General features: G+C 39.0%; 1 protein-coding gene across 1 annotated transcript; it reads left to right on the forward strand.

Annotated features, from left to right (window-relative positions):
* Window positions 1–903: 903 nt before the first annotated feature.
* LOC146492596 (uncharacterized) lies at window positions 904–11,368 on the forward strand. Its single transcript, XM_085147505.1, has 7 exons — window positions 904–1,086; window positions 2,904–3,035; window positions 5,839–6,072; window positions 6,284–7,179; window positions 7,329–7,389; window positions 8,359–8,512; window positions 10,450–11,368. The coding sequence occupies exons 3-7, from the start codon at window positions 5,880–5,882 to the stop codon at window positions 10,580–10,582; spliced, it is 1,437 nt and encodes a 478-aa protein (XP_085003631.1). The 5' UTR covers window positions 904–1,086; window positions 2,904–3,035; window positions 5,839–5,879; the 3' UTR covers window positions 10,583–11,368.
* The last annotated feature ends 3,944 nt before the right edge of the window (window positions 11,369–15,312 follow it).

Here is a 15,312-nt window from a genome sequence, read left to right on the forward strand (position 1 = left end):
AAACTGATCTTTCACCGTCTGTGTCTCTGGTGTATCTGACTGGCACACGAAGGCACACACAGGTGTCTGAGCAGCGCACAGACTGGGGGAGGGTCAGACCGGCCAATGATTGGTGGCTCAGTGGATCTAACCAAACACACTCTACAGGACTAAGTCCTGCCCCCACACCATTTATATATTACATATACATATTAATTAAACTTATGTTTACATGCTTTTTATCAGTATTTATTATAATTAACTTTGTTTTTATCAATATTTATTCCCATTGTGAGAGTATGAATATTTATACTTTTAATCCTGTTTTTAACACTGGGTTACACCACTCTGACCAAAGAACACGTGTTGTAAATTTAAGCATTTGCTTCAAACGTCATTAATTTATCATTTCATAGCATATGGCTATTTTTCCCTCTGTGGATCAATCTTCTGACAGACGTTTTCCTAGAAATAACTCCATTACATTAGCAGTCTGATTTGTTGTACTTCTTTAAGTAATAAAGCTTTTTATGAATCTCAATAAAAAAATAAATATTTTTATTTATTCAATGCTTTCATTCAATGAAGGCAGATGTTTTTGTGTTATTTATTTTAAAGAACTCAACTATTCTTAATCCCAGATAATCTATAAATTCTTCCTCTTTTACCAACTCTGCGTCATTATAAATTAAACAACATAATATATGTTTTCAATCAAAATAGTTTTCACGGCCCTGGGTCTGTGACCAAGTGTTCTGTGTTTAATTTATATTTCTTGATTATTGTTATTCATGGTTTTTGTTCTCTTGATGATAATTTGTTTTTCTTTTCAGAAGAGTGAGCTTGTGTTAAGATGGACACTACTGATAATATTCATTACAGCTGATCATTTACTACACTGTAAAAAAAATCCGTAAAAATACTGTACAATCTACCGTTTTTCTATGAAGGAATTTTCCGTTTTGATTTTTCACAGTTTTTTTTCCGTATTTCTTTAATTACGCATTGCATTCTGGGAGCAAGAATCGACAAGAAGCGGGAAAATTTACAATCAAGGCAGCCATCTTCATGGGCAGGGATTTGGAGACAATTTTGCACCTTTCTCAGGTAAATATCAAATATGTATTTCACATTTTAAAATGTATATCTTAAAAGACTTCATTTTATGTGCTTTTTGTTGAAAATTGTCCTAATAATGGTCAATTCGTGTCTGCCACATCGAAGAATTTGCTGAGTAATCTTGAAGTAAGGATAATTTATATTTAATTCTGTTGGTATTTGGCGCTTGTTTGGCTGTTAGGCAGAGTTTCGCTATATAACCACCAGTTTTTATTTGACAGATATTCGTATAAATAAATGCTTATGGTATGAGTAAGTTTATTCCCTGTATCGTATGGTTTATGCTTTGCTAAATGTAGGCCTTCTAGCTAACTAATGACTTAATGGGAGTCTGATATACTTGGTTAGTTGGAGATTACAGTTGGTGCAAACAATTGGCCCAAAATGAGGATTAATTTGTTATCCGCTTGGTGATTAATTTAAAGACTCTGCGGGAAAAATAGCAGAAAATAGACTGTGCTTAAAAGGCCAATCACAATGTTTGCTAGCTGCGTCGACTGACGTGTTTCTGGGGAAATGCACCTTGCATTAAGGTGTGTCAGGGGTCTCAAACTCGCAGCTTGCGTCACCTTTACTTGCGGCCCATATTGGCGTGACGTTTAAATATTAAAAAAAAAACCTTTATTCAAAAAATTATTTAACATGAAGACAATATTAGCAGAGTGTTACAAGCATAGCCCTTTAAGAACATAGCCCGATGGGGGGTGTAGTCCGTGCTTGAATGTGTGTGACTGCCCCTCCCGTTGTGTGTGTGTGTGTGCGCGCGTCAGTGAGCGCGAGGGAGGGAGAAAGAGGAGAGTCGATAAGTACTAGTTGTTACCGATGAGAAACAGAAGATGAAAGCATATAATTACAATAATAACCACTGCAGCCAAAAACGAGCCCAGTTGTAAGTAGGCTGTTAAGACTCGACTGTACACTGTGTTCGCCGCCTCCGAAACAAGAAAGTTCCGTTGGAGCAGCTCTTCAGCGCCTCTCTCTGTCTCTAGCTAGCAAAGTTGACCCAGACAGTAAAGCTAATTACCGGCTACGAGCCCGACACGGAACCGACGTTTTAGCCAGAGGTCTCTTTACCACGGTTCAGAGTCGCGGACCTGGCCGAGGTAACAATAGAGTACAAACATGCTGGGGGATTAGCTGTGTTAGTTCAGTGAGAGATTTATTTGGAAAGAAAACAGTTTTCACTAGCAGTTGGAAAACTAATGTGTACACTTATTTCTGCATTTTATTTTGTTAAATAGAACAAATGTTTGTTTTTTGTAACCCATGCTTTTTCTTAATGGATCGCACAATTTTAGCTTAACATATGTTTTTAAGAGAAAAGGGAAAAGAGTATATTCCTTAATGTATAAAGAAATTAAAAATTGAAATCTGATACTTGTCCAAAACTGATATAACCACAATAGTCACATGTCAGGTAACCAGAGTACAGCAATGACTGTGCAGGACTTTTATTGTGAAAAGTAGGAAGAGTAAATATCCCTTTTTTAATGCATAGAATTTTTTTTTTTTTTTAATTACAGATTGCACTGTGTTTTTTTTTTTTTGTTTTTTTTTTGTGTCTTTTTTGTTTGTTTGGTTGGTTGGTTGGTTTTTAGCCCATGTGAAGCTTGGTTTTATATTGACTGACTGCATTTATTAATGACACCATTTAATTAACTTTGGTATGCTTTTTAACTTGGTGTTTATCTAGTTAATTTGGTAAAATTTTAAACTGAGGATATTAATAATTGAATAAAAAGGTAAAGTTCTTTTTAAGTAAAAACACGCTCTTTCAAGATCTTGAATTTTTTTTTTCTCTATAGGACAGCCGTGATCTGTGGAGTGGGAGCCTTAAATTATTTTTGCAACAACAAACATTGGCAGAACTGGAACAAGGCCATGTGAGCTTGTTACCTTTGGAAGCTGAAAAGGAAGCTATCATTTTGAGCTCCGGTGTAAGTGAGAGTGGGGAGGAGGGGAACTTGCACTAGCTGCTACTGAAATGTGGCAAGTTAAACACTGAAACAGGCTTGAATTAAATGGATTGGCTTGTAGTTTGACATATTACAATGACTATTTGTTCCATCTCTTTGTGTTTGGATCAGAATGATATCTGATTGAAATATCTGATTGGTGCATCCTTATTCAGTTATGTTGACTTGCAATGTTTGCGGATTTAAGTGCATCTCTTTGACTGAATACCTGAAACACTGCAGATCACACAGACACATTAACAATGTATTTTTTTTGTGTGGCCATAAAGATTGTGGCAGAAGATTTTCCTCATACAGCTGCTTTGCTGTTCATATGTCACGGACACACAAAGATACAAGTACCAGACAAACCTGGAACAGAAATGTGTCTGTGCAGCTAAAGTGTTTGTTGAATTTTTGCAACAGAGAATATGCAGATGTTAAAAGGCTTGTGACTCACTTAAGTGGTCACATACAAGAGGGTTTAAGTGTAACTTGCCCTTTTGGTAATTGTGCAAAAACTTTTAATGTAAAGACATCCTTTTCATCTCACATTTCCAGGTGTCATAGAGGGTGGACTGTCACCCAGATAGCACCTGCACATATATGTGAAGTTGGACAGCCCTTACTAGGTGAAGGAGCACATGTAACAGAAAATGTAACTGAAAACACTGATGTGACTGATGCAGCCCAAAGCATTGATGTTGCGAATGATGACATTCAAGTTGCCTATACAACAAATCTGGCTTTGTTTTTCTTGAGATTGCAGGCAAAGTGTTTAGTTCCAGCATCTACAATTACAGGGATTGCAAATGAAATGAAAACCCTTCAGGATATTCAGCAGGAGTACACAATGGATGTTTTGTCTAAAGAACTTGAACAGTATGGTGTAACAGCTGAGACATTTAGATGTCTTAAGCAAACTGTTTACAAGCAGAGTCCTATGTATGAAACCTTGAATGAAAATGGTTCATTATCTACACACCATAGAAGGCTGCAGTATTACAAGACACACTATAACTATGTTCACCCTGTGGAAGTCAAGCTTGGGTACAATGATAATGGGCAGAAGAGGCATTATCATTACATTCCAGTTCTGGAAAGCCTCACTGCATTGCTGAAAGAGGGAAATGCAGTTCAACAGAGTTTTAATTCTGTTTCTGCTGCTGATGGTACCATCTGTGATATTACAGATGGGCATGTCATTAAATCTAATGCCATGTTTTCTTCAGATCCAGATTCTTTAAAGGTGATGCTTTTTCAAGATTCCTTTGAGGTGGCCAACCCTCTTGGATCTGCCAAGCGAAAGCACAAAATTTTAGCTGTCTACTTAACCTTGGGAAATTTATGTACACACCACAGATCAGCTATTGACCAAATACAGTTGGTACTGCTCTGTCTAGAGGAAGACTGCAAATATTTTGGTGTGGATAAAGTTTTCAGTAAACTTGTGTCAGACTTGTGTGAGCTGGAGTTAAAGGGCATATCTTTTGAGGGCAAGCTGTATACTGGTACTGTTGCATGCATAATGGGAGATAACCTGGGCTCCCACATGATTGGTGGGTTTACAGAAAACTTCAGCTCTTGTGAGTATTTCTGTAGATATTGTCTTGTTACAAAAGATGACTTTAGGTCTAACTCACTCACAGTTGCCATGCATAGAGATCTTGTTGGATATAATGAGTCTCTGAATTTTTTGGAGAGTCACCCTGATGTAACAATGCATCATGGAATTAAAGGCAACAGTGTTTTCAACAGATTATCTAACTTTCATGTTTGTCAGCCTGGACTGCCGCCATGTCTGGCACATGACCTCTTTGAAGGTGTTGTTGACTATGACATAGCACTATGTTTGCAGTTCCTAATAAAAACAAAAAAGTGGTTCAGCTATGAGTCACTAAATGACAGACTTGGATCTTTTTCTGGTGAAAGTGGTGACAAACCAAATGCCATTTCCAACAAGGGAATAAAGCTTGGAGGCCATGCAGCCCAGAACAGGTGGCTGTTGAGGTTTTTACCCATTTTGGTGCATGACAGAATTAAAGATGCTGACAATGCTGTATGGCTGCTTATACTTCTTCTGAGGGAGCTGGTTGAATTTGTCTGTGCACCTATGCTATCAGAATCGCAGATTGCGTACATGAAGGTACTCGTCGAAGAGTATGTGGAAATGAGGCAGGAGTTATTCCCACATGTAAATCTCAGACCAAAACACCACTATCTGCTTCACTATGCTGATTTGAGTTTACAGTTTGGTCCACTCATACATACGTGGACTATGCGCTTTGAAAGCAAGCATAGTTATTTCAAAAGATGCATCAGGTCAAGTAAAAACTTCAAAAATGTGACCAAGTCTCTTGCTGATAGGCATCAGTTGTACCAGGCTTATCAGAGTCATGGTGGCCTGTTCAGTCCACAGGTTCAGGTTTTCAACTCAACTACATTTTATCCAGATCTGTATGACGGTGGCATAAGAGCGGCAGTTGCAGACTTTGAAGTTACCTCAAGTAACTCAGTTGTGACAGATAAAGTTAAAGTCAGAGGTACTTCATATGAGAATGGTTTCCTTGTCCTAATGAGATACACCAAGAGACAGCTACAGTTAGGACAAATAGTAAGCATTGTTATTAAAAATGAAACAACTGTCCTTCTTTTGCTGAGGGAGAAAAATGCCAGCTGGGTGCCTGAGCTTGGGGTCTATGAACTTGAGAACATTTGTTCTGATAAGCTCATTTGCAAAAATATTGACCAGCTTGGTGATTTTTCTCCCCTTTTCTTTTATCAGAAAGGTGCAAGGTTCCTCCTCCCGCTTAAGCATATGCCACTATGGAGCTAGTAAAAGAGTTGGTTAAAAAAGCTATGCCATTGCTCAGCAATGATCTCATGGATTTACTCATGGCTCGACTGGAGGTGATTGGAGTAAACAGTGTAGATGACCTTAACTTTGTCAGGATTGAGGACGTCGATGGAATTCTACCACCCATTCAGTGTCGAAGACTGATTCAGGCTTTCAGTGTCGGTAAGTCTATAGGGGTGTGTGTGTGTGTGTGTGTGTGTGTGTGTGTGTGTGTACAAAAATTCCTTTGGAAATATTTTTTCCAAAGGAAATGCTGCTACCAAAGCAAAGTTATGAATAGATTTGTGCATACCTTCCCCAGATTGTTGAGACTAAAGTTATGTGTGTAAGTAACTTTAAAAACTGAGCTAATATTAATTTGTGTATTTCATAGAGCAACAATTTGGATTGGTCTCCATTTCAAGACCTTTGCCACAGAGTGACCATCAGCCCCAAACATCATCTTTAACTCCTGGTCCCATGGATTATTCCTTACCCTGTGAGCCATATGCTGTACCATGGCACAAAATGCCTCCCAACCTCATGCTTGCGTTGAAGGAAAAGAAGAGACCAAAGCCTAAGGAGAGAAGAGAACTTGTTCGTATTATTATTGATGATGTCCTCTGTAAAGAAAATATACGACCTGGAAGAGCAAAGCTGCGAGAGATTGCAAGGCAGATTGTGCAGGAATATCCCTGCTCTTTTCAAGACAGAGAGCTCAGTGGAACTAAAGTCATTGGAACAGGATATGAGGCTTTGTTTATACAGCTAGAAAACAGAGTTGAAAATGTTAGGAGGCCATTAACGGTCTGCTCAGCAAAGAAAATGGCAGATGATGAAGCCAGAAAGAAGAAGCCTACATGTTCAGATTGGTATGGATGTGTTGAGTGGCAGCCTGCAGTTGAGGACACAGAAGAACTAGAAATTAAGCAAGATGAGTTAAAAAGGGCCTTCAACACTGACCGTCTTCAGGAATCATCTGTTCGAAAACTGATGGCTGAAACATATTGCATCCAACGTGCAACTATAAACAAAGGAACTGCTGTAAACAAAATAGTGGATGAGTGGCCCTTCCTTTTTGAGGCAGTCCACCTTTTTGAGCACACACAGACTCTCCTTGGCTTTGCAGTTCAAACAAGGCTATCAGAAGAACTAACAACCAAAGAAAAGCCCTTAAAAGACTTTCTTAACTTAAAAGGCATTGAAATACTGGAAGGTCCATTATCACTGATAGCTGGAATTGCAAAATACTTCAAGGAAAACCCTCACCATCTTATGTACCAAAATGAGGTGGGTTTAGCGCCCCCCCAGCTTAATGTACTAAAACATAAAATATGCTTTTGCATGAAATGCCTTAAACTAAATGCAGACCAATCAATTGCATTGCCCAAGTAATGCTCACAATGACATTCCCTGTGTTTCTGTGTTTTATTTTACAGCAACAGATTTGCACAGCTGATGGACTGAGCATCCCATGCACCCCCTGCATACTTGCTATGGGTTTGTAGTCTATATTACACACTTTCCAGTTGAAAATCCGGGAATATTACCATCCAATGCATTAGCAGCATTACATTTGAGAGGGTTGGTTGTCTTCAGACAGTATATAGACAACCAAATTAGTATAATTTTAAATAATTTAGAAGAACTAAGGAAGAATATTACCAAATGTGTCAAAATGAACAAACTGGAGTTAAACATTGTCAAAACTATATGCACTGAGTTGGGTAACAGGAATGGTCTATAGATGAGATCTCAATTGAGCAGGTTGTTCAAATATCGTTATTAGGTTTTTTCATTTTGTGTTGGTTTTTTATCTTTGTCTTGGTCTAGTCATATCTATATGGTATATGTTTTCATCTCTGTTGTGATTGATGTCATCTGCTCACCTATTCACACATTTGGTCCTGTGCGGCTGAAAAGCATGTAAACCAAAAAATGTATTACTTTATTATTGTTGCTATTATTTTAATTAACTAAGTTATAGGCATGTCTTGTTATTCATACACATGGCTATTGTAAAAACTATGCCACATTTCCTTTGTTAAGTACTGGTTTTAGTCATGGTCATATGCATATGACATAGCAATTGACATGTGGGCTGTTATGAAGACCACTTTTTTTTAATACAGATTGGGCATGAAACGCTATATTATTAAAGCTAATTTACATTACAGATACCTACTCTAAAAAATAATGGCACAAATTTAATACTATCCGTAAAGTTGGATTTTAAAAAATGTGTTTAAAGTTTTTAGAGCAGGTCACCTAAGAGACACTTGTAGAATTTAACCTGGTTGTCATTGTTTTTATGATATTAGTATAACGCTAATGTTGTTTTGATGTATATTTTTAACATGGACCCCCAAGAAGACGCTGTTTTAGGTTGCAACTAATGGCATCCTAATAAGCAAACGTATATGGGCATTCGTGATTGTCTTTAGTAATACTGATGTCTTATGTTTTAAGGTGACCAGCAATTCAAGGTAGCTGTTGACCAAGAAATTGTAAACGACCACATCAACTCCCCTATTGTGGCTCTGGCGTACACTTTTGCTTTGTTTTATGTCTTGAACATAAAATACCCAAAAGAGATGTCACTTACCCTGGAGTTCATTCAAAGGTAAGCACTTTGATTTTTCACTGGTTGAGCAGCATCGTATATGATACAGTCTTGGAGATTCTGAACAAACTGTTAGAAATGTAATCCTTGAGGATAGCACAAGGGTCTGATGTCTTTATAGAACAACATACCTTTAAGGTACACCACAGTTTCATGTGCTCAGGTTCACACAGAGTATATGTGACAGTCTAGGGTTGTTGGATATAACGATATATATCGGATGACGATACAAAAACATCTGTTGTTTCCTATTACGCTATCGTTTGTTTTGTGGTGTCATAAAATAAACTGTTTACAGCAATATTTTTTCATCGTTTTGATGGTCACTGTAGTGGATATATTAATTAAAGTTTTCTCTTTCTCTTATATTTAATATAACCACACTATGGACGGACAAATGCCTGTTTTTACGTGTTGTCGTTAGCAACAATGACGGTAAAACCACTGCCTGGCTCCGCTGTCCACTTGTTTGTTTTCCACGTAAACCTTTCACAATAAAGCTCAAGATCCTGTTGAGACTTTTCAAAATAAACTGAATCACATGAAAGAGTAAGCAGAGAGTTTACAGATGAGAAGAAAAAGAAAAGAGCCGTCAGGTGCTAAAAAATAAACCTTAGACTCAAACTTTGAAAGAAAACGGCGGCCGTTACAACTTGTCTAAAAATGTATAGTTTCACGCATCGGTTAAAACACTCGACTCCAGGTAAAGGATGCCCAGCTGGAAACTTCACGCAAGTAGATTTGCCCGAGATTCACAGAATTTACATAAAATATTACATTTTGTGATTTATATCGTTGACAGGAAAATAAATGTCTTATATCGGGATATGAGATTTTTGTCATATCGCACAGCCCTATGACAGACATGTCAGGGGCTGCGTCTGTGACCCAGCATTTTGAGTTTATTTTTGTATTTGTGATTTCTTATGTTATGTTGCAAAAGTGTCAAGTTCATTTCAAGTTACGAAAAATTCCCATATGTGTTCTCGCTCCACCTGTTTTATCGAGCATGCATCGTTGGTGACTTGTGTGCACTTTGTACAGCTAAATATCCCAGAATGCATTTGGTCCAAAACCCAAACGCAGCAATGGCGGAGAAGAACGGCTAAAAACTTAAAATATTACTCTTTCTGGGTCACAAAACAAACTTTCAAGTTATTTTCAAGCGAGAATGTAGCTGTGTAAACTTCAAATATCTGCTCGATTTATCCAGATACCAGATTTCCAAATATTCTCCAATGTTTTCGGAGACATCTGTTTCCCACCAGCTCTATAGCAGACCGGGATGTCGAGGATTACTAGAGCCGGCAAGAACAGCAGACTCCCAGCACATTGTTTTCACACACACCCCTCCCCCCTCCTCCCCCCGCGGTCTTTCACTACTCAGGTTAAAAATGGTGTAGAAGTCTCTTAGATAACTTCGAAATGTTAATGTTTGTTGTTTTCAGTGTTTTATTTGTTCCTGAGTAAATTGGATTGGCTGAGATTAAAATTAAGCTTCATAACATATTAATCACAGTTAAATTAAGAGGGGACGGCAGTAAAAACTCTGTACCTGTGACATCATCAAGTACGAATGATGATGAAAAGAAGACTGGAGTTAGCTGCTTTGGTAATTTTGACCCCTCAAGCAACTCTTGCAATCAGTAATTTGACTCTTCCTTCTCACGCTGTCACGCATGTATTAAATTTGGGTATGATTTTTGATAGGTTTTAAAACGGATAAACAAATAATCCTGTGGGTTTTATATTCTTTTTTTTTTCTTTTTCTTTTTTTGTATGGCAAACTTAAACTGACACAGAGCACGACGGTGATTAAAGTTACTATCCTCCCTAAGTATGTAGTTCCTAAGTATGTAGCTTAGCCTACACATTAGCCTGTAGTTTTCATTCATATTTTATGAGTGTTTAATCAAAAACTTTTCTATTTCCTAAAGAGTGTTCTTGGGAATAAATCCAGAACGAGGGTCAAAGGCTGAGATGAAGGGAATGAAGCAACTACACGTTCTACCAAGACTGCTCAAGTTCCTGTCTGAACTCAACAACTTTGAAAATCCCTGGAAAATTTGAAATCAAACTGGAACTTTTTGGGCTGCGTTTAGTAGGTTATTCAAATGGACAAAGGTACTGAGAGGATGCACTCACGTACACATGGTACTCTGTCTTCTCTCCTTCATGCTTGCTATCTCCTTAAACTGTACATCATATATTTGAAGTTTCATATTTAATAGCAAGCAAGAATCAAAAGCTTTTTGAAATGGACAAAAAAATGCAACTTTATAAACAATGCTAGACGAAATTCCCGTGTTGTGCATTGGTAAAACATAGCATAAGAGATCTGTTTGTAGTAAATGTTCACAATGAAACCACTATAGCATTTGTATTGGTTTAGAGCTACTGTTGGTTATTTCTTGAAATTTGTACCTTGTATTAAAACATTCACATAACATTTCTTTTATTGTTTAAAGTGCATCTTTGTAAAACATTGTTGAATGTTTCATTTTTTCAGATTTTTGGTCTTCAGTGACTTGTTTAAATAGGTTTAATTACATTTTTACCGATGGCAGGGGCTTGATTTTCTTCTACTGAAGTAATTTGCCATTTACAGCTGTTATTTATGTATCCATGTTATTCAGAAACATCAGACTGAAACTGAATTTGTGATATAAATGTCCATAGCGGTGCTATTTTGAAGCTCTGTTCATTATGTAATATTTATATATCTTAATGTATTGTCGTTTTAAGCGCCCCATGGAAATTGTTATTAAATCCTTGGAATATGATTTTGGGGGTTTGTTTGTTTGTTTGTTTGTTTGTTTGTTTGTTTGTTTGTTTTTTGGAGGGGGAGGGGTGTAAGGGTTTAACAAAAATGTCCGTGAATGGTACAGAGAATATACTGTAAATTTACGGAAAATTCTGTATTAGAAATAACTAAAGTGTCCGTGAATGATACGGAGAATATACTGTGAATTTACGGAATCATCCGTATTGTGGGTTGAAGGAAATGACCGTAAATGGTCCGTAGAAAAACAGAAAATGTACTGGCAGAAAATTACCAGGACATTTCCCGTATTTTGACGGAGGATTTTTTAACAGTGTATTGACATTAATAAATAAATAAGCCATTCTGTCAAACACTGAATGACTGACAGCTGATCATTCAGTTATGAGTCACCTATATAATTTCCTAAATTAGCTGTTGGGCCAACAAATTTATATATAAAAAAATAAAATCAAAGTTATAAAAAATATTGATGGTGACACACTTTCTATTTCAATCTGTGATCTTATGTGACAGGATTCTGGAGAGGCTGGAGCTTTACCCAGCTGTCCCAGGTTAGGGGCAGGTTACACATTAACTATAATCCATATGGAAACTGCAAATTAAATTTTGAGTAATTTTTAATATCAATTAATAGGAAACTAAGCAAAACAAGAAAATACATCATTAATTCAGACAGAAAAAGCACGAAGGATTTCATTGTGTCAGTCAGATGATTTCCATAGAGAGGCACTTTGCATCAGCAGCACCATGCTCCAGTGCTCTGGGAGAGTTTATAGTCCTGAGAGTTGAACACTGGATGACTGACAGCTGTCCTTCATCACAACAGAAGCCACAGAAATCCTCCTCATCAAAAACATGACTTTGATCTGCGTCCTCATCTGGACTCTCCTCTGCTGCTGCTTCACAGGTAAAGTCCAGAGAATCAAACTCCTCTCCTCTATCAACATCTGTTCCTCTGAAATGAAGCCCACAAAACCATGAAGCTGCTTTATGTTTTTGTCTCTGTGTCCTCAGAGTCCAGAGGACAGATCACAGTGACTCAGCCTGGAGCAGTGAGCTCTGCTGTGGGAGGAACTGTGACCATCAAGTGTACGACCAGTCAGAATGTTTATAACAGCGACTTTTTAGCCTGGTACCAACAGAAAGATAGAGGAGTTCCTAAACTGCTCATTTATCGTGCTAGCAGTCAACAATCAGGGATTCCAGCTCGTTTTACAGGCAGTGGATCAAACTCTGACTTCACTCTGACCATCAGTGGAGTCCAGGCTGAAGATGCAGCAGTTTATTACTGTCAGAGTTATCACTATCCTAACAGTCAGCATGTGTTCACACAGTGAAAAACAGTCGTACAAAAACCTCCCTCAGTCAGACTGAACAGAAACTGAAGTGACTGCTGCAGCTGGAAGATACTGCAGAGACTGATACAGTTCACTGAGGACACACACACACACACACACGCACACACACACACACACACACACACACACACACACACACACACACACAGAGTGATAGAGTGAAAATGTTATTGCTGCTAAACAAAAAATAATTTGGAAATCTATCTGTATCTCAGTCAATCAAATTTTGACCTTTGACCTCTGCTTCATAGCAGCTCAAATTCATGTGAACCAATTCCTGAATATTGCTCATTATGAAAACATTTCTTAAAGAAAGAGAAAAAAACACAAGTAAATCACCAAAATCAGTGAGTCACAATTGTCTGCATAACTTATATAAATACTTCCAATAGAAACTTTAAGTCCAATTTTCTCAGGTTTGTAGATTTTTTTGATTGATTCATGTTTGTGGCTGTAATGTGACAAAATGTGGGAAAGTTCAAGGGGGCCGAATACTTTTGCAAGCCACTGTATGTGTGTCCTCATTAGGATAGGGATTTATATTGGCGTGAGGGACTGTAGCCTATAAGTTCTTATTGTTAAATGATAGTTATGAGATGGTGTGTTTCAGGTGATTTTACAGAAAAACACCAAAATAATGTACTGCATTACTTTAAAAAAGTACTCTGCATAATAGAATACTTTAAGATACCTACCTCAACACTGATCACGGCATTTGACTCATTCTTTTATTGCGCTTTTCTACTCCACCTGAGAACTCAAATTGCTTTATATAACAAGCTACAACATGCTGAAACATTCATTAAACAGCATGCAATGACTTTGCATGAATAACGGCTGTGTCGCTCAATATTCTCAGTAATAAAATCATAATCTCTAAGTTCTTATCAATTCCCCTTCGCACTTATTCTTTTTTTTTTTTTTTTTTTTTTTTTTTTTTTTTTCCGCCTGTCCCATTTGGTTCTTTAGCCGTCAGAATTGTTGTCTGAAGACCAACAAGGATACCCAATGGATTTATTTTGCCAAATGGATCATCATGGCATTGCCGTATTGGTCCATTTGATCGACCTTTGTTTTTATTATTTATTTTATTTTCAGTTGTTACAGACGGGACAGACATGAGTGAGGGATAGGAAAGGGAGAAAGAAAGAGGAAGGAAAAGAAAAACAGAAGGGGAGAGGGACAGTGAGAAAGGGGGGAAGAAAAAATATCTCCGGGATCACCTGTTGAGAGAAAAAGAATAGAAAACAAGCAAAAAAACAAAACAAAACAATGCAACATACTATACACAACACCATCGCATTAATCTAGCTAAGTGAAAACAGCAGTAAATACTAAATATTGAATGTTGTTGTGCAGCACGCAGGACAGACAGCGCACAATGTGCTTTGAAGTAGCAGCCAAGAAAGGTGTGATTTAAGTCTACGAATAGTGAACACCCATGTGCACACCTGTGTGGATCGGCGCGCTTGTATTCAAATGGTTTCCCCATGTAATGGTCTGCTAGAGGATGTAGAGAGCCATAGCCCCGTCCCCCAGGGCATGAAGCAGGCATGGAGGAGATCCAGGCCCCAGACATCCAGAGGCCCCAGAGTGCAAGAGCCCAAGGAGGACCACCGGAGGGGCATCCGTGCCACCTTCATGGGAAGGGCTGAGGATCCCCAGATGAGGGGTCACCCAGTAGCCACCGGGCAGAAGCTAGAGGGGGCTGCACCGGCGTGCCCGCCGGCTCTGCCGGCAGCCAGCTGTGCCAGAGTGAACCGAGCCGCAGGCACAGAGGCCGGAGGCCCGAGGGCCCCCCGCGCCCCGGAAGAGGCCTGACCGAGCAGCAGGCGCCAGGCCCCGCCAAGTAGTCACCGGGAGTGAGCTGGTACATACCTGAGCGCCCAGCCCCGGACACCAAGAACCACCAACGCACCGACCCCTGAGGGCATCAGTCACCGGCAGGGAGTGTGGTGAGGGGAGATAGGCCTCCACACTTTGGAGGGCCTTGGAGTTCCCAGAGAGGTGAAGTCTAAGACCCAACCTGACATATAGACACAGACAAACAGGCACACACAGACACAGACATGCATTCCCACCCTCATGCACACATATACAAACACTCAGCACTCACCCAACGCAGGAATAAACGTAAATGGACATGTACACACAATCACACTCCCCAAACATACTCTATATCCCGGGTCCAGGTATCCTCACCCCCAGAGATGGAAACGGCACCCAGACCCAAGAGATGTTACCCTTCCCTCCGGGGTGGAGGCAAGCAGACCGCCCCAGGCTCCGCAGCAGCAGGGAGGCCAATCGGACAGCCAGCATCTCTTCCCAGCCCCCCCGCCCCGATGGCTAGCAGAGAACAGGGGTGTGTTAAGACCCCATACCTCCCTCCTCCCGCTCAAGTGTAGTGTTGCTGCGTGTTGCTCTAAAGTGTATTTAAAACAAGGGAGAGCATGGTGCTGCTGCCAGAGAGCAGCAGGTGATAGCACTTCGCACTTATTCTTTAACATAAACTTCGCTTAACTTCCTGTATTCAAGGTGACTTAATTCTACTGACTCATATTGACTTTCTACAGATAGCACACTGGTTTCCAATAAGAATCCTGGAAATCATTATTTAGAGTTTAATATTGACATCACCACAAAAGTAAGACAAACAC

The sequence above is a fragment of the Neolamprologus multifasciatus genome, chromosome 22, assembly GCF_963576455.1.
Source record: "Neolamprologus multifasciatus chromosome 22, fNeoMul1.2, whole genome shotgun sequence".
In the NCBI taxonomy this organism is placed as follows: domain Eukaryota; kingdom Metazoa; phylum Chordata; class Actinopteri; order Cichliformes; family Cichlidae; genus Neolamprologus; species Neolamprologus multifasciatus.

What these genes read in the sequence shown, in the direction of transcription:
- LOC146492596 (XM_085147505.1), top strand. Translation starts at nt 5,880, where the DNA reads ATGGAGCTAGTAAAAGAGTTGGTTAAAAAAGCTATGCCATTGCTCAGC. An exon ending in GATTCAGGCTTTCAGTGTCG is followed by an intron (nt 6,073 to 6,283) that starts GTAAGTCTATAG and finishes TGTATTTCATAG; the next exon opens with AGCAACAATTTGGATTGGTC. An exon ending in ACCCTGGAGTTCATTCAAAG is followed by an intron (nt 8,513 to 10,449) that starts GTAAGCACTTTG and finishes TATTTCCTAAAG; the next exon opens with AGTGTTCTTGGGAATAAATC.